The sequence below is a fragment of the Dama dama genome, chromosome 8, assembly GCF_033118175.1.
Source record: "Dama dama isolate Ldn47 chromosome 8, ASM3311817v1, whole genome shotgun sequence".
Lineage (NCBI taxonomy): Eukaryota > Metazoa > Chordata > Mammalia > Artiodactyla > Cervidae > Dama > Dama dama.
In genome coordinates, this window is record NC_083688.1 from 30,478,118 (window position 1) to 30,496,919 (window position 18,802).

General features: G+C 49.7%; 1 protein-coding gene across 1 annotated transcript in view; it reads left to right on the top strand.

Moving 5' to 3' along the window:
- The window catches only part of MARCHF4 (membrane associated ring-CH-type finger 4), a 114,707-nt gene that overhangs the window by 85,172 nt on the left and 10,733 nt on the right, over window positions 1-18,802 (top strand). Inside the window, exons 2-3 of the mRNA XM_061147921.1 lie at window positions 3,551-3,706; window positions 9,553-9,745. Of these exons, the coding sequence (XP_061003904.1) occupies window positions 3,551-3,706; window positions 9,553-9,745 (349 nt within the window). The remainder of the gene's footprint in view (window positions 1-3,550; window positions 3,707-9,552; window positions 9,746-18,802) is intronic.

Below are 18,802 nucleotides of genomic sequence, written 5' to 3' on the forward strand. Positions count from 1 at the left end.
TGCAGATTTGTTTTTTCTAAAATCCTGGATCACTTCCTTCATCAAAGTTAAATTTTTCTAACAGCTTCGGTGTCCTTGCTTTCTAGTGTTTGTGGCACCCAAAGCAAGTCTCTATTCTACCTTCTGGGTTGTCCAAAACCAGGGCAAGTGTGGGGGACTGGGAGCTCCAGGGGAAACGGCACACCTTTGGCCTCATGGTCTGTGGCCAGGCACTGGGACCAGGCCAGGTCATGCTCCTTCCTTCTCCAGATAACTAGGGGCTCCAGGGATGGTCCCCCATCCGGAGCCACGGTGGAGAGCCCAGGTCTTGTGAGTTACACCTGGCCAGCGGCTCTTCCTCCCCCGTCTCATGGCTGCCGTGTTAGAAAGCAAAGAGAACAGCCTTCACCGCTGCTTGGCACTGTCGCCGGGGACCGGAAGTCCTGTCTCTTTCCTGATTGGCAATCTGACATGGCTGCCTAACAACCCGATTAATCAAACCCAGCTCTTCCTGTTAGAATTAATGAGCCTAGGAGATGCTGCCATGAATAACGAGGGCTTTTGCCCCTCCTTCAGCACCTCTCCTCCCCCTTCCATTCCTATTTTTTTCTCAGAGCCACACAGCAACTACTCATTACCGAGGACCTGGAGGCCTCCATGGGTGTGGCGAGCACCTGGCATTGTGGGCATCTCCTGCCTGTCCTACTCTACCTGGAGCCAGAGGCTGGCCATGTCCTAGAGGAGCGAAACCTCCCATTCATCAAACAGCTCTGTATGCACTGCACTATTAAAGTAGGATGGAGTAGGGGACTTCCTGGCAGTCCAGTGGTCAAGACTCCATGCTTCCACTGCAGGGGTCAGGGGTTCCATCTGATCCCTGGTCAGGGAACTGAGATTCCACATGCCAAGTGGCATGGCCACACACACACAAAAAAAGTTGGATGAGTATCTCTTTCACGCACTGCACTAGGTGCTAAGGATGCAAAGATGGACATAAGATACATATTGCTGCCGTGAAAGGTCATGGTATAGTGACCCAAACACACATGGGGAAGTGTTTTCACAGTAGGTATGGGAGGGTTCCTGGCCTGCAGCCACCGTGAGGGGGCCTGTCAACACAAGAGGAGCAGAGTGGGGAGCCAGAGAGGATTTTATGAGGTGGTAGTACCCTGAGCATTTCTGTCGCCAGGTTCCTTCATCATACATACACATATGGAGTGCTGGGCATTGAGTGAAGTGCTGGATGGACATGGCTCCTGTTCTTATGGAATAGGCAGTCTCATCTTCATTCTTCTGGGCCAGGCAGGAAACCTGAGCAGACACTTGAATTATGTTTTCACTTGCTCAAACACAAAGGCTGTTGAAGGCTTGCTGGGAGTAGGCTAGGCACTGCGAGAATGAATGCAAAGATGAACAACCTCCCATCCCTGCCTTCTAGGGCTCCTCTGATGGGGCAGTGGATAGGCATATGCCAAGGGCCTCAGAAGGTTATGATGACAAGGTGCTCAGAGATCAAGGCACTGCACTCATCCTAGAGAAATCAGAGATGACTCCCTGTAGAAGGTGGCTTTGGAACCATCATGAAGACAGAAAAGCAATTGGATAGGTATACCAGGTGCAGAAAAACACTCTAGACCTCATCCAGGCTGAGGGGTAGTCTTTGAGTGATAGGAGTTGAAGTGAAAGGGAAAGATGATTCCATGCATCTTGGGAGAAAAGGACTGTTTCTACAGTCTACAGCAAAGAGTATGACTAAATACACAAATAAAGATCTGTAACTAATAGGTCAGAAGCTCCTGTGACTGCTTATTCTAAGTTGGGAACAAGTTGGATTTCTCGAATAGTGAAATCCCCAAATTCCCAGGTGGATCAGTGGATAAAGAATCCGCCTGCAATGCAAGATACGCAGATTCGATCCCTGGGTCGGGAAGATCCTCTGGAGAAGAAAATGCCCACCCACTCCAGTATTTTTGCCTGGGACATCCCGTCGACAGAGGAGCCTGGCAGGCTACAGTCTATAGGGTCGCAAAAGAATTGGACACCACTTGGCGACTAAACCACCATCACCAAATTAAAAGGGACATGGCTTCAGTGGCCATATCGCAAACACATCAGCATGGCGCTTAGGGAATGGGGCTGCGCCTGGCAGCTTCTGGGTCCTTCAACAGGAGTGAGGCAGAAGGCATCTCCTTCAAAATAGATGAGTTGGGGGAGGGAGGACGTGGGAAATGAGGAAGGGGGCCTTGGGATGGGTCAGAAGGGAGCAGAGGTTGGGGAGTTGGGTGGGACCCACTCCTAAAATCCCTGAGAAGATAAATGAAGGCGCTGGTGGACAGGAGTCAGGAGGTAGAAATGACGGGCTCTGAGCGAGGAGGGAGAAAGATGGGAAAGGGAGGGGGAGGAGAGAAGGGCGTGAGGGAGGCCCTCTGGGGCCCGCAGCATCAGGACCAGCAAGGAGTAGTCATGCGGTGTGTGGTCATGTGACATGTGGTCACAGGCAGCTCCGGAGACTGAGTCCAGCCCTGCAGTCCACAAGGAGCCTCAACTCTGGCACTGTCTTTGCTTCCCTGCTTCTAGTGAAGCCTGCCCCAAGCTGGGCTTCCCAGCCACCCCCAGCCAGTCCCAAGGAACATGACGAGAGGGCCCCAGGCGTTCAGAGAGGGCATCTGTTCAGCCTCTTAGGTCCCCAGGATCCAAGCCTGCCAAGTTTTTGTCACTCTGGGACCAGGGGCAAGAGGCTTCACAGAGGGGATCTGGGTCTCTATGGGCTGTGCTGCAGAAGAGTGCAAAGTCTCAGGTCCAGAACTCCAAAGCCAGGCCAAATGACCTTCATGACGTGTATTCAAAGCTTGGGTTTGCTGTTGACATTTGACTACGGGGAAATTTTGCGTAAACACTTGCCTCCTTGGAACACAGACTCCCACATCTGCAGCTGATGATGGCTGTCTCTTCAACCCGCCAATCCATTCCAGTTCCTGCCAGCTGGCTTCAGTCACAGTGTGGCCTGTCTGCCCTGAGAGCATTTGGGTTTGAGACCCCTGGCTGTACCTTTAAAGAGAAGTCTACCTAGGCTGACACCCACTTTGGATGGCAGATAGCTTCCATGGAGATTCTCTCACTCATTTTCATAGAAACCCTAGGACTTGGGCAGTACCGAGTAGGAGCCAGGAGCTCAGAACTGTTAGTTGAATTCCCTGAAGTTGGGAACCTGGAGCCCAGGCCTCCTCCCAGCCCAGTCTGTGGTCTGGTCTGGCCAGAGACATGGAGGGTCGGGGGAAAACCAACTCTGAGGGCAAACTCCCCGCCCCTTCCAGCTATTGCTGAGGCCTGGCTACCTGGTGGCTGAGACGGTAAAGCGTCGGCCTGTAGTGCGGGAGACCCGGGTTCGATCCCTGCGTTGGGAAGATCCCCTGGAGAAGGAAATGACAACCCACTCCAGTCCTCTTGCCAGGAAAATCCCATGGATGGAGGAGCCTGGTAGGCTACAGTCCATGGGGTCGCAAAGAGTAGGACGCGACTGAGCAACGTCACCGGATCACTGGCTCACCACCCTCCGCCTCTCTCCCTGCAGGGGGAGCTGCTGAGCCCGTGCCGCTGCGACGGCTCGGTCAAGTGCACGCACCAGCCTTGCCTCATCAAGTGGATCAGCGAGCGGGGCTGCTGGAGCTGCGAGCTGTGCTACTACAAGTACCACGTCATCGCCATCAGCACCAAGAACCCTCTGCAGGTACGGCCGCCGGCTGCCCCTGCGCGCTGCCCGCTGCCCGCTGCGCGCTGCGCGCTGCCCGCTGCCCCTGCGCGCTGCCCCTGCGCGCTGCCCGCTGCCTGCTGCGCGCTGCCCGCTGCCCCTGCGCGCTGCGCGCTGCCCGCTGCCCCTGCGCGCTACCCGCTGCCCGCTGCGCGCTGCCCGCTGCCCCCTGCGCGCTGCCCCCTGCGCGCTGCCCGCTGCGCGCTGCCCCTGCGCGCTGCCCCCTGCGCGCTGCCCCTGCGCGCTGCGGCGCCGGCCGGGCTTCCCACACCCCTGAGCTCCGGCGGGACGAGAAGGCGCCTTAGAGCCCCGGGGCTTTGGAGGAAGGGAGAGAGACGGGCCAGGCGGGCGAGGCCGAGGATGGAGACTGGGCAGGAGGGCAGGGAAGAATTGTTGTGTTTTCTCTTAAGCCTTAGCCAGAAGAGGAGAAAGGGGTGGGATCAAGAGACAGAAATAGATAGAGAAGGAAACATGCAGAATCAGATGGAAGAGAGAGAATAAGTGATCATGGATAAATGAATGGATAAAAGAAATCAGAAAAAGGAACGATAAGAAAAGAGGAGAGGGAGGGAGGAAACAATAAGAAAGAGAGAACAGAGGGTGCAAAAAGGCAACGAGGCAGGGTGGGACGGTGAGGAGAAAGACTGTGATGAGGTTCAGGGCAGAGAAGAAGAAATGAGAGTAGAGACTGGATGGTATGTCCCAAACTTTGACGGTGCCTGGAATTCCAACAAAACGCAGGGTGGGGCCTGATGGTCTCCATTCCAACAAGCTGCCCGGTGATGCTGCTGCTCCTGGGCCACAGACCACACTTCTTATGACGAGGGACCAGAGAAAAACGGAGACAAGACATGAGAGGGAATCAGAGGAAGAGAAAAGACGGGGCAGGAAGGAAAAGGGAGAGAATATAAAGAGTCCATGAAGGTCAAGGGCAGGAAGACCAGGGCTCAGGTGGGGTCTGCGGAACAGATTCACACGGGGCGGGGCTGTCAGATCAGAGGCCCCCACGCCCCCCACGGTCCTCCCACCCCTCCCACCCTGCCCTGAGACATCTGTCATCCCCAGAAGAGCTGACAGCCCCTGTGCCACCTCGTATATCTTCCAAGTCACACAGCTCCCCCCTGCGAGGCACACACACAGAGAGAGGGCGCTTTGCTTCTGAAAATATCTGCACATAGACACGGTCAGCCAGTGAAGCTGCCACGTCATCAATTAGCCAGCATGCTGGCGAGGATGCGGGAACTCCAGCCGCTTGGCACAGTTGTCTCTCTCCTGTCTGAAGGGGTGAGAGAGTCAGTGCTGCTGCCCCAGCAGAGCTTGGGGATGATGGGATCTCTGCATGGAAGGGCAGCTGCAAACACCCGGAGCTGCAGTGTCCTTGCAGCGGGGGCCAGCCCGGGGTAGGGGAGGCATTGTTGCTAGAAGGGAGCCTTAGAACCCCCAGGCACCTCAGTCATCTTGATGGTGCACCAAAGAGTCAGAGTAAGAGGTGCCTCCCCGTGCACTGGTTCCATCCTCAGCCATTCATTTCAAAATCTTGACATGTCTTAAAATAGCAGTGTCTGATTCCAGGCCCTGGGGTGTGTTAATTCTTCTCTTCTTTCTCAGCCGATTCAAGTCTTAGAAAAGGGTCAGAATCTAAACCCACCAGCCTGAGTGCCCCCTTGGCTGTGTCCTTGGCTTACAAACAAGCATCAGCCCTTGACACAAAAAGGGAAAAAAACATTTAGGGATAACTTTTTCCTGGGGGTTTTTGTTGTTCAGTCTCTCAGTGTTGTCTGACTCTTTGAGACCCCCTGGAGTGCAGCACGCCAGGCTTCCCTGTCCTTCACTATCTCCTGAAGTTTGCTCAGACTCATGTCCGTTGAATCGATGATGCCATCCAACCATCTCATCCTTTATTGCCCCCTTTTCCTCCTGCCCTCAGTCTTTCCCAGTATCAGGGTCTTTTCCAATGAATCTTTTCCTGGGAGTAAAGAAAAGAAAAGATTATTCTGATCTCATAAGTGCCTTAAGCAAATGGCAATATTGACATTACCTTACTACTTTATTCTTTATTCTTAAGTTATTACTTAAGAATAACTTTGTTTTTTATTGTGCCCAACTTTGTCCTTTATTGTGCCCATCTTTGCATGAAATGTTCCCTTTCTGTTGTTTTCCTCTATTTCTTTGCATTGATCACTTAAGAAGTCTTTCTTATTTCTCCTTGCTATTCTTTGGAACTCTGGAATAACTTTATCAAGTTACTTCTTAAGAATAATTCTTAAGTTAACTAATTAAGAATAAATTTATTCTCAAGCTACTACTGTGTCTTTAACTGTGAGTTTCTAGTCATTGGAGATTCTGATTCTGTTACTTTTGGATTGTGATTGGACCTCATTGCATTCAGTGGTGTGTGCTCAGAAAATGCCATTTCACTCTTCCAGATAGTACCAGAAAAAGGAAGTAGTCTGGACTAGCAGCAGTACTGTGTGGTTGTGGCCCAAATTGACCCAATTGCATGTCTTGGGCTCCTCAGTCTCAGCCAAGTGTGAGATGACTGCCTGCTCAGCCATGGTGGGACAACTTCTGATCCTCCTCATTTGTGGTAGAGAATGGAGCAGGCAGGCCCTACCAAGAGAAAGTAGAACAGTGGATGGGGTGCCAGGGCTAACTCTGCTGTCAGAGAGGGGAGGTTTCTTCCAAGTCTCCAATGTCTCACCTCTTGGTTCATGATCCCATAAAACATTCTGAGAAACAGTGGGCATGACAGCATATTATCTCGGTGACCCTCTGCAAGCTCTGTTTCTAGAAAGAGCTCCTAAGAAAGGTGGCATTTCAGTGTAGCCCTGTGGTCTCCAGGCTCTGTGGGTGCCTCTCATCCTCTTTGCTGCATCAGAACTGCAATTATATTCATAAACATTTAATTAGTGCTTACTGGGAGCCAATTGTTCTAAGTGTTCACATATATTATTTAATGCTAAAAACAACCCAATGCAATGGGTGCTATTATCATTCCCAATTTACAGATGAGACAATGGAGGCACAGAGGGGTCAACAATTTGCCCGAGGTCACTCTGGTGGAGCAGGGTTATATCCAGGGGTCTGACTCCTGAGTCTGGCCCTTCACCTCTACCCTACCTGCCCAGCACAGAGTTTGCTAAGTATGGTTATGAATACTCCTACCTTGCCATGCATAAATGTATTTTTGTTAAAAATATAAAGAAGAATAGAAGTGATGGCAGCACGTAGGCTTCAAAGCTCTGATTAATTTCACTTAATTCTCACAATACTCTAGGAAACAATTATCTCCACTTTTTGGAAGTCCTGATAATTTATTGACTTCTCCTAGGTCACACTCCATGAGTTGGAGCAGAGCTGAGCTAGGATTGGGTCACCTTGCTCACTGCCTCTTCTTGTTATAAGGAACGAATCATCTGTCTTCATGCTCTTGCCCCTTGGTCTCTCCATTCGCTGCACAGAGGGGCACAGAGAAGTCTCTGGATGGTGTGATCAGGAGCTTGCTGCAGATGAAGAAGCTCCGGGGATCCAGTGGTGGGGGGCAGAGCCTGCTTCCTGGGGAGCCCTTCCCCATCTCCCTGGGAGACCAGAGAGCTCCCCTGTCCTCTCCTTTCTCCTTTTGGCTCTGCTCCCCACATTGCTTATGGAGCCTCCCATGGGGCAGACAGGAGGGAAGCCTTGGGCATAGCACCCCATCCTGCTCTTTCTTCTTCCTGCTTCAAATTGTAGTTGGGGTGCTGTATGACTTCCACAAGTGGCTTGGGGCTGCTAGGAAGGACTTTAGAGATTAAGGGGAGCTTCCTCTGTCTCTCCATTTGGGGTTTTTGAAGCCTGGAGCAGAAGAAGGGAAGGGTGTTGATGTCATAGAGGTAGAAACAAAAAGCTCAATCAGGAGCCCTCTTCACAGACAGGGAGGCTGGCTCTGGAAAAAGCATTTGCCCTCTGTTAGGGGAGTCTGTGGGATCAGGCCATCTTCTGGAAAATTCCTGTTATGTGTAACCCTAGGCGGGTGGAAAGAGCAGTGGAAAATGCAAAGGCCCAATTACCTGTAACGGGATGCAATCTGTATAATCACATGGAAATTCTGATGTCCCACATCTAGATGAGTAAGCAAAGGTTTTCCACCAGTTACAGCTCCTTAGGGGCCACTGGTCAGTTCTGGCTGGAGCCAGAATCATCAGTGCTTCCATCTACGCCATATAACGTGCAGGGAGGGCTCGCTGTTGGCAGAAGGAAGGTTGTCCACCTTTTCTGGGGAGTTCTGACATGCCTTCTGAAATGCCTACTAGGCGCTCTATGCAGGGCATTACACAAACTGCTACAATCAGGGGGTAGTCCTTCCTTCCACCTTCCGAAGGGCTTCCCAGGTAGCACAATGGTAAAGACTTTGCCTTCAAATGCAGGAGATGTGGGTTTGATCCCTGGATTGTGAAGATCCCCTAGAGAAGGAAATGGCAACCCACTTCAGTATTCTTGCCTGAGAAATCCCATGCACAGAGGAGCCTGTTGGGCTACAGTCCATAGGGTCGCAAAGAGTCAGACACAACTGAGCATGCACATATGCCACCTTCCCAAACCTGATCCTGTCATTTCCCTGCTGCAAACTGGTCAAGAGTATCGTGTTTATTCTTACAAAAAAGTATTTAAAAGTCTTTGCATATTCTTTAGGCTCCAGTGTGGTCTTCCTTCTTCCTTTCCCAGTTGTCTTACCCCACTCCCTGCTCTCTGCTCCACCCTCTCTGGTCTTCTTCCAGGTTTTCATACTTACCCTGCTTTCTTCTGTCACAGGGCTTTTGCACATGCTCTTCTCCCTGCTGGACACATATACCTCCTCTGTTTGTCTAGTAAACTCCCACTCAACTCATTGCTTCCTCTAGGAAGAGAAATCCCCTATCATAGGCTCTCACATGTCATGATGGATTGCCATTGTAAATAATAATATGTTTGTCTGTGTCCTCTAAATGTGAAGCTCCATGAAGGCAGAAGTCTGCCTGTTTTTGCTTACTGCTTTATATTCAACACCTAGCAGGTGCACACACAAAACACCTAGTACATATTTGCTGAGCAAGAGCATGAATAAATCCCAAACTAAAATCCAACTCATGGCTCATCTAGGCCTGTGCTACCTGGATCAGTCATAGACTCATAGAATTTCAGAGTGGAAACCCACCCACACTCTAGCCTTCAATCCATCCATCAATACAGCTATTAGCATAGTGCTTTTCTGTTAAAAAAAAAAGAAAAACACGGAAATTTGTGTTCATACACAGTCAGTGAATTATACTGTTTTTCTTCTCTCTCCCTGACATCCTGTGGCCTCTCTTTGTCTGTTGAATTGGTAATCTCTAGCATGTATATTAAATGACATGCCAGGTGTTGTTGTAGAAAACAAGCAAAAAAAAAAAAAAAAAAGGCCTGTGCCCTCTTAGCACCCATTAGTGAGAAAATAATATGTTGCTCAGAAAAGAATATTCTGGGGACCTGGAACACCACCTACACTCTGCATTTCCACTTTCTCCTTCCCAGTTTTCTGTCTGCATCATAATCAACCACAAGGACTTTCCTTCTCAGCCTCACCTACCCAGAGCCCCCTCCCGGAAATGACTTCTGATCATTTGGTGTGATATAGGTTTCTTCCACATCTAAAGCACAAAGTTAACACTCAGAAACTCGCAAAAAGAGCCACCGTATCACACGTTGGTAAGCCCTGGTTTAAATCCAGAGGTGAGAGGCTGGGGCAGCAGCAGGAGGAGGGGATGTGGATGGGGTGGAAATGGGGTGAGGGCATGCAGGCCACCACTGACCCACCGTTCTCTTCCCTGCAGTGGCAGGCCATCTCCCTGACAGTCATCGAGAAGGTTCAGATTGCAGCTGCCATCCTGGGTTCCCTCTTCCTCATCGCCAGCATCTCTTGGCTCATCTGGTCGACCTTCAGCCCCTCAGCAAAATGGCAGCGCCAAGACCTCCTCTTCCAGATCTGCTATGGGATGTATGGATTCATGGACGTGGTGTGCATAGGTGGGTCTCCTGGATGTATGGATTCACGGACGTGGTATGCATAGGTGGGTCTCTGGGATGTATGGATTCATGGACGTGGTGTGCACAGGTGGGTCTCCTGGATGTGTGGATTCGTGGACATGGTGTGCCTAGGTAGGTCTCTGGGATGTGTGGATTTGTGGACATGGTGTGCCTAGGTGGGTTTGGAAGCTCATCTCTATAGGAAGTGGGGAGCCATGTGCTGGTGAATTAGACACATCCCCCAGAGTCCCTCCCTCTTGAAGGTCAAAAAGGTCAAAGCAGAAATGGCACCAGGCTTGAGATTTGTGAGCTCAAGAGGGGCCATGGCTTAGATTTGAGAGGTGTGTAGGGAGTAGGAGGAGCCAGGACAAAGACAGGAGACTTCAATCTTTCCCAGAAAACTCTGTCCTGCCCAGTTGAAGATGAAAATGAGGAGGTTAGCCTCTAAGAATATTTGAGAAAAGTCAGTTGGTCAGTCTACCAGCCTTAGGCAAGTTGTGGAAGGCCTCTTATCCGTTGTGTACCACAGCTGCCAAGTCAGGACAAAGGAGGCCTATACATTTAATTCCATTCTCTTCACAGCAAAATGCCCAGAAACAGTTATGATGATACCTTGCTCCCCTTTTTTTTCGGCTTTCTTTAAGCCTATTAATACCCAAGATTTCTCTAATCTAGTGGTTTTCAAAGTGTATGTGGTTCAGGGGTTCCATGCACTACTTCAAGAGCCACTTTAAGGCGTGGGGAATGAAATGCTGTACAGACGGGCTCTGAATCCTCATCCCTGCTTCACCCCTAGCTTCTGTACTTTCATCGATTTACACGTGTCTGTTCCCAGGTAAGGTTTTGCTTTAAAGCGTTCAGTGTTTTAGAAGAAGGTTAGACTCCCACCACCGTAAGTTCCTGCTTGCTCCCCTACACCATTTCCAAGTGTATGTTCCCTGCTCTCCCATTACATTAGGCTGGCTGTTGGAGGGCTTTTGTTTTTCCCAGCAGATGACTATGGCTGTCAACTCTGGAGTCTTCATCCAAATGACTGGGGAGGTGGGGAATGGCCCTGATTTTCTCTGAGTGAAGGAAGCACGCTGAAGCGCTGGTCATACACGTTCAGGTTACCCCCCTGGGCCATAGTGCCAACAGCACCGGAGCTCCACAGCGGTCCTCTCTGGGCATTAGTTTGGGTTTCTTTCAAATAGGCTACACTGCTCTGTTTGGCAAGAAAACATCTATCAGCTAGAATTGGACTGAGAGCGTGTTCATTTTCTTCAGGGTCCTTTAATATTAGGGATCCCAGAGGCTTCCATACAGATTACAGCAGCCAGAGGCTAGTGATGCTGGAACTTGTAAACCTGTCTCAGTGTCTTGCTGCCTCTCCATGCTGGCTAAACCAGTACATCAACTCCCGAGTTCAAGAGCCTTTTAATGACAGCACCTAGGCAGTGAAAGAACCAGACTGCCCGGGCTTGGAGGCCTATAGAAGAGAGAGGACTGTGAATGGGGAGGAATCTGACATTGAGGCATTCTAATTTAGTTTCCTTTCCCACCAGACTCCCTTCCTACCCCTGCTGAGGCACGAGTTGTTGATGCCAAAAACCAGGTGCGTCTCCATATGGAGGTGTGTGGCTCTGGCAAGGAGGGGGAAGCAGTGGAAGCCTTCCTGTAGGGCCCTTCCAGCTGCCCTTCATTCTCCTTCAGGCGGGTCTTTGATGGGTCCCTGGAGTGCGCGTCTGTGAGACACATTTTCCTGTCACGTGGTGTGTTAGTCAGCTTTGGCTGCAGTAACAAACAGCTCCGAAATTGCACTGCTTCACAGCAAGCATTTATGTCCCATTCATGGGTCCACGAGATGATTTGGTTCTGCCAGGCTTGGCTGGACTTAGCTTCTGAGATTGCGTTGGGCTCAGGCCTGAGTGTCTCCTTATGATGGGGCCCAGGCTAAAGGGGCAGGAACCACTGGGGTGTAGTCTTCCCACCAAGTGCAGGAGCACAAGAGGATGAGTGAAACTCACAGAGTTTTCGAGCTTCTGCTCAGTCCTGGCACTGCGGCCCTTCTGCCCACAAGCTATGGGCCAACGATGTCACCAATAAGCTCCCGCCCTGGAGGCCAGCATGAGTGAGAGAGAGCAGCATAAATTCTATCTCCCAATCAGGGCTCCAGAGATTTGAAAACTGGGAGAACTGGACATAGAAGAGACTTGGTCATGGGACCAGTCGAGACAACTCCCTTGTTTTGAAGTCGAGAGAACAGGGGGCCCACAGAAGGGAAGTGACCAGCTCACGATTGCTCAGCTGGGACTAGAAGCAAGGTCTCCCAACCGGCCATCCAGGGCTCCTTCTATTATCCTCTTGCATCAGAGAGCAGGCCTCCTGCAGTAGCACCGGGAAACCCACAGATGCCGCCTGAGACTCCCAGTGCACATGGGCCCATGTCCAGGAGGGGCCCTCGTGGCAGGCTGCATCCCGTGGCTCTGAGCCCCCCAGCACCCCTACTCTGGCCCGCCTGGTGCTCTGGTCTCTCCTCCTCATGGTGTCTCCTCTGAGGAGGGCTCCTTGGGACCATCTCCTTCTCTGTCTCTTCCTTGGCTCCTCTATCTGCCTGCCTGCTCCCCGGCCTTGGCCCACTTTTTCTCCCATCTTGTATACATGTGACCCTCAGTCACTCCGATTATGGGAAAAGCAGAGTGAGCCAAATGCTGAGAGTTTTCACATTGTTTTCCTTCCTTCCAAGCCTTCAGGAAAACATCCTTCCCAGGTGCACAGCCCCACCATGAGCTATCCAATCATCCGGTCTGACAGCCAGTGACTGCTTGGAAACCATTATTAGATGGGAAGGGAATGCATAGGGACCCTCATCTCTTTTAGTGCCATCCAAAAGTGATCACATACATTTATAGTTAGACTGTCTCACCTTAAAAGTTTAAAAAGGGAGTAATATGTGCTCTGGGCTTCACTGGTGGCTCAGTGGTAAAGAATCCGCCTGTGATGTAGGAGACCTGAGTCTGATCCCTGGGTCAGGAAGATCCCCTGGAGAAGGAAATGGCAACCCACTCTCGTATTCTTGCTTAGAGAATCCCACGGACAGAGGAGCCTGGAGGACTACAGTCCATGGGGTCACAAAGAGTCAGACACGACTGAGCAACTGGGCACACATGTGTGCAATATGTGCTCTAGATAAGAAGGAGGGAGGTGACTGGCAGGAGCTGGAGTGCATAGATTCTTGTGGTGGTTGCGATGATGATGATTTTGTTGATGCTGATGATGACCAATAGTAAAGATGATGACTTTAAGGATGGAATGTAAGTAACAGTCATTTCTCTGCTGTATTCTGGCCAGTTGGGGAGAAACACATAGCACTGTACAAGTAGATGTAAAAATAGCTTTTTAAGGGCTCTCTGGAAGGGAATATCGGGTGGCATCTCTTTATTCTTAGGCTCAGCTAGACATTCAGACTCATGGAACTACCAGGGAGCATGTTTGGCACCAGATTCATTTAGAGGACTATAGACAGGAAGCACAGGCTCCTCAGGCAGGTGTAGCTTACTTCTGCAGGTGAGTCCTCACCTGTTGTAGTTCAGGGCTAGTCTCTCAGCCCCCAAGTGATAGCTCAGAAACAAGGAGATGAAATCCACAGTAGTGCGTCCCTCTTGGCCCAGTTTTCAGGGTCCCCACAAAAGTCAGACATATTCACAAGAGTCATGGACTAAGGAAGCCCAATGCTACAGCCTCCCAGCAGTATTCATAGTAAAGCACTCACCAATTAGGGGTCACCTCCAACTTAGGACATGTTACAACCCAGCTGATACTGCACTTTCATCAGATTCCCAGGAGAGACAAACCTGAATGCCAACACGACCTGTTCTTACAGAAGGAGAGTGTACCATCACACTCCTCTTTATCCTTGGGGAAGGGAAAATGAGTGTAGCCCTGTGTTAGCTTAACAGGTGGAGTAAGAAAGAAATTAGAATATGGTATTCCCTGGTAGCTCAGTGGGTAAAAAATCTGCCTGTAGGGCAGTAGACGCAGGTTTGATCCCTGTGTTGGGAAGCTCCCCCTGGAGAAGGAAATGGCCACTCATTCCAGTATTCTTGCCTGGAAAATTCCATGGACAGAGGAGCCTGGCGGGTTACAGTCCTTGGGATCGCAAGAGTCAGACATGACTTAGCGACTAAGCCTTAGCCTAAGAAAGCGATAAGACACTTGTTAAAATAATTCCTTGAACTTTCTCTATTTTTCAGACACCTTGGTCTATTCCTCAAGACTGTTAAATGGCCTCAGATAGTAAAAATTTGAGTAAACATAATGCATAGGTTTAATTCATCCTTAAAAATAACTTTTCTATCAGAGTGATGTGCTAAGGAAAAGTTGATGAGAGTGGGAGGAACACAAGAGGAGAAATTCACTGCGTCAACACCAGCTCAGGGGGTATTCTCTGCCATGAAGCTAAGAGGATACAAAGTCTGAGACATGGTCGGCTTGCTGCTCGTGAAGCCACATCAGCCCCATCCATGGCTGTGTCCACCTGGCTGACCTCCAGGTGAATCAGTGAAAGCAATGGCTCTTGGGCAATGGCCTCTGGTTCTCACCAAAGGATTTGCCTGGAATGATTGCCAGGAAGGTCTAGGTTCTCTATTTAGTGCAGCATGGATTCAGGGCTGTGGACAATGACTCTGGACTTGGTCATATCAGAAGGTTGTACATTCTGGAACACAGGCCACCTCTATAGATGAAGCATCTCTTGGCTTAGAGTCCTAAGTCCTGAGACCAATCTCTGCCACAGTAAAAGCCAGATGTAACTTGCTGTAGACAGAACAATCCACCAAACCCCTGCAACAGAGAGGAACTGAGAAAGGGGCTGACAACCCTAGGAGATAATCAGGGGAAGAATTATCCATATTGAACAGGTGAGGGTTGGTTTAAAGCAGTTGGGCTCCAGGTCACATAACTAAGAAAATGGTAGAGCTGGGGATTGGACCATGACCCTCTGGCTTCAATTCCTGAGCACTTTCTACTGCCTATTTCATCTCTGATTGCTCTGTGAAATTGCAAATGCAGAGCTTGGATGGGGAGGCAGGTTGAGGGAAAATTGGTCCAGTAATATCTTGACTCATAGAGTTAATGGCTGGTGGCAATAAGAACTTCAGTGAGCCCCAGCTGCTCCTGTCCTGTATTCAGGGTTTTGGAAATTAAATTGTTGTACCTCCCTTTTGCTCAGTGCTATTCTGACATCAACTGAGAGGGAGGCTTGAGCAGTTGAGATGAAATTTGGGTGGTTTGTTTCCCTGTGACACTCTCGTGAAAGGTCCTTGGAATATGGGAAGCTAAATCCACTGGTTAACATGAAATTAAGGAATCCATTCCTTCATTCAGAAATATTTATTGGGGACTTCCCTGGTGGCCCAGTGGTTAAGACTCTGAGCTTCCTGGGCTTCCCTGGTGGCTCAGCTGGTAAAGACTCCGAGCTTCCACTGAAGAGGGCATGGGTTCGATCCCCGATTGGGGAACTAAGACACCACATGCTCCGGGGCTAAAAAAAAATTATTGAGAGAGCACTCCCAATGAAACGGTCATCCATTCTCAAGGACTGTACCTTTCACTGGGGAGGCAGACAAGCTAATTATTGAGGCTGGGATACAGGGTGAGCACAGAAAATGACTGAGTTAGAGTAAGCTCAGGGTGGTCAGATCCATTCATTCAGTAGCATTTGTTAGCTGCCCTCAAGGAGCGCACAGTCTGCAAATAAATTACAACACAACAGGAGCTTTTACAAGACACAGAGGAAGGCAGAACAGAGCAGAGAGCAATTAACTCTCCTTTGGAGGTATTCAACACTGCCGTATTTAAAATGGATAACCAACAAGGTGGAAAAGGAAATGGCAACCCACTCCAGGATTCTTGCCTGGGAAATCCCATGGATGGAAGAGCCAGGTAGGTGGGCTACAGCCCATGGGGTCGCAGAGTCGGACATGACTTAGCGACTGAGCCCACAACAACAAGGGCCTACCATGTAGCATATGGAACTCTCCTCAAAGTTATGTGGTAGCCTGGATGGGAAGGGAGCTGGGGGGAGAATGGATACATGTGTATGTATGGCTGAGTCCCTTTGCTGTCCACCTGAAATTATCACAGCGTTATTCATTGGCTCTGCCCCAATACGGGCTTCCCTGGCAGCTCAGAGGTTAAAGCATCTGCCTGCAATGTGGGAGACCTGGGTTCGATCCCTGGGTTGGGAAGATCCCCTGGAGAAGGAAATGGCAATCCACTCCAGTATTCTTGCCTGGAGAATCCCATGGATGGAGGAGCCTGGTGGGCTACAGTCCACGGGGTCGCAAAGAGTTGGACACGACTGAGCGAAATATAGTATAGTATGCCCCAATACAAAATAAAAAGTTTAATTAAAAAAGAAGGGTTTCTAAAGGAAGGAATCCTATCCTTGAGCTAGTTTTGAAAGATATGTCAAAATTTGTCCAGAACAGCGGAAAAGAACTTTCCAGGCGGAGCATGGTAGCGACAGAGCCATGAGGGAACAAGATGTGCCTAGAAAGCATTGAGCAGCTTTGTATGGCTCGGTGCAAAGAGCCGGGATGAGGAGGTAGGTCATGGGGACGGGGAGGTTGGCAAGAAGCAAATCTCACAGCTGATGAATCATGCACGAAGCAGCTCAGACATCCCTGTTGGTGATGGGAGGCATTTTAAAGATTTTATACAGAGAAGTATGATCAGACGTGTGTTTTAAAGAGAGAGCTCTAGCAGCTGTCGGGAGGGTGGATCACAGAGCTGGGCAGACTAGACGTTGGGAGAAGCCAGCTGGAAAATGCTTATAATAGAGTGAGAAAGAAGTAAAGAGATGCCAAACAGCGATGGTGGGGAAGAAGTGTGTGGGGTGACCTTGAGAAGAACACAGGATGTGGACTTGATAGGGCGGTCTGAACTCCTTCAACCTGGTGGGAACCCCGGGACACTGGCTTGAGTGGGGGCCAGGCATCATTCTTTGAGCATGAGAATGGGGCGGGCAGTGGGTAAAACAAAGAGGAACTAAAGGGTACATCTTCAGCAAAGGCAGCACAAAAAGAAAGGACCACCCTAAACCTAAAATCCAGGCAGAAAGGCAAGAGGCAGTTTCTAAGTCATGAGTTGGCAGTAGAAGAGATACCAGACACTTGGAAGACATATGGGCTGCAAAGAGGAGAATGAAGGGTCAGCAAGGTGTCTCTTTGCTAGGCTAGAAAGAGGGAAAAACATTTTTTTTTTTTTTTTTTTTTTAGTGCACAGGTGGTCCCCTCCTGTGATACAGAAGACATTGAGGGCACTGAACCATTTCTGACAACTCCGGGTTACTGATGGGAAGATGAGATGGTTAGGAAAGCAGGCAGTTGAAGACAGATTTGGAAGGCAACAGTAAGAGGTGAATAGGTAACTTAGGAGGACTATTCAGGGAATAGGTGACTAAGGACAGAGACCTAGGGAACAGTAAACACTTAAAGGGATGGAAGGAGACAGAAGATAAGAAAATAGCAGGAGGAACTGAGCCACAAACCTCAGAGTCTGGGTCTCCGGAATGGTAGGAGTGGTGCTACATAATGGTCTGTGGCGGCATGTTGCCCAGTTTCTTACTAAATGGACCTGGGTGGTTTGCATAACCTCTCTGCTTTGGTTTTCTCATTTGTGAGGTGGGATAGTAATACTGTCTTCAGAGAGTTGTTGAGAGGACTGAATAAAATGGCACGTGTAAAGAGCAGGCATTATACGTATCAATGACCAGGTCAGGGTAGATTCCCCTCATGGTAGGCACTTGATAAAGGTTTGCCACAGCCTGGAGTCCTCACATAATTGAGAATCTGCCGTTTTTTGGAGCGGTGCCTCTTCTGGAAGGTTTTGGCTCCCTCACCCGCATCCCCTGAATGAGAAGATCTGATTACATCGAACGTCCTCATCCCACCTGCCCCCTCTTCCGTCATCTCTAATGACGCTGTCTTCCCCGGCGGAGCAGCTGACAGAGCCTCCCAGGAAACAAATGGGACATTCTCTGCTCCAGTGGGTCAAGTTATTAGGATTTAACAAGAGCAAATTAATTAAGGTCCCTGGCACCAAAAACATTTTTTTTCACTCCACAGACCCAAGAGATTGGCCACCAAGAAGTCAACTCTGAAAAAATGAGGCCCGCGTCCTTCTCAAGTTAGTTTTTCTCTTGTGAGTGGAAGCGGGTCAGGGGAAGGAAAGCGAGGGAGATTCTGAAATTGCTCCAAATCTTTAAAACAGTGGGCTAGGGTAATGGATGGAATTATAGAAAAGATTTCTCTTTTGTTGTTGCTGTTAAAACTTCTCTGTGTGCAATCCAGTGAGTAATTTCCCTCTGATTTAGAGGTACCTGGTTCTTGCCTTCTGAGATGAAGAAGTTCAAATTCCAATTTATAGCAAGCATGCAGGGGGTGGGGACAGCAGGGCTGTGGAAACATTGTTTTTCACACGTAATTTTAATTCACATGAACATAAAAAGCATATATATGCTACAAAGATTCCTTCCTTTCCTCCTTCCTTCTGGGTAGGAATGACCCCACCTGTCCAACCTCTTGTGCTTAATCACCCAGTCATGTCTGACTCGTTGCTTCCCCCATGGACTGTAGCCCTCCAGGCTCCTCTGTCCATGGGAATTCTCCAGGCAAGAATACTGGAGTGGGTAGCTGTTCTCTTCTCCAAGGGATCTTCCCAACCCAGGGATCAAACCCAGGTCTCCAACATTGCAGGTGGATTCTTTACCAGCTGAGCTACTAGGGAAGCCCAAGAATATTGGAGTGGGTAGCCTATCCCTTCTCCAGGGGATCTTCCAGACCCAGGAATCGAACCGGGGTCTCCTGCATTGCAGGTGGACTCTTTATCAGCTGAGCTACCAGGGAAGCCCCATCTAACCTCTTCATTTCCTGAAAATATGGAGGGGGCAGGCTGGTGCAGCAGAAGAGGCTAGAAGACCTAGAAGTGATGACCAGATTCACTACCAGCTACCTCTGCAACCCGGGACAAGTTACTTCCTCTCTCTACAACTCAATTGACTCATCTATAAAATGA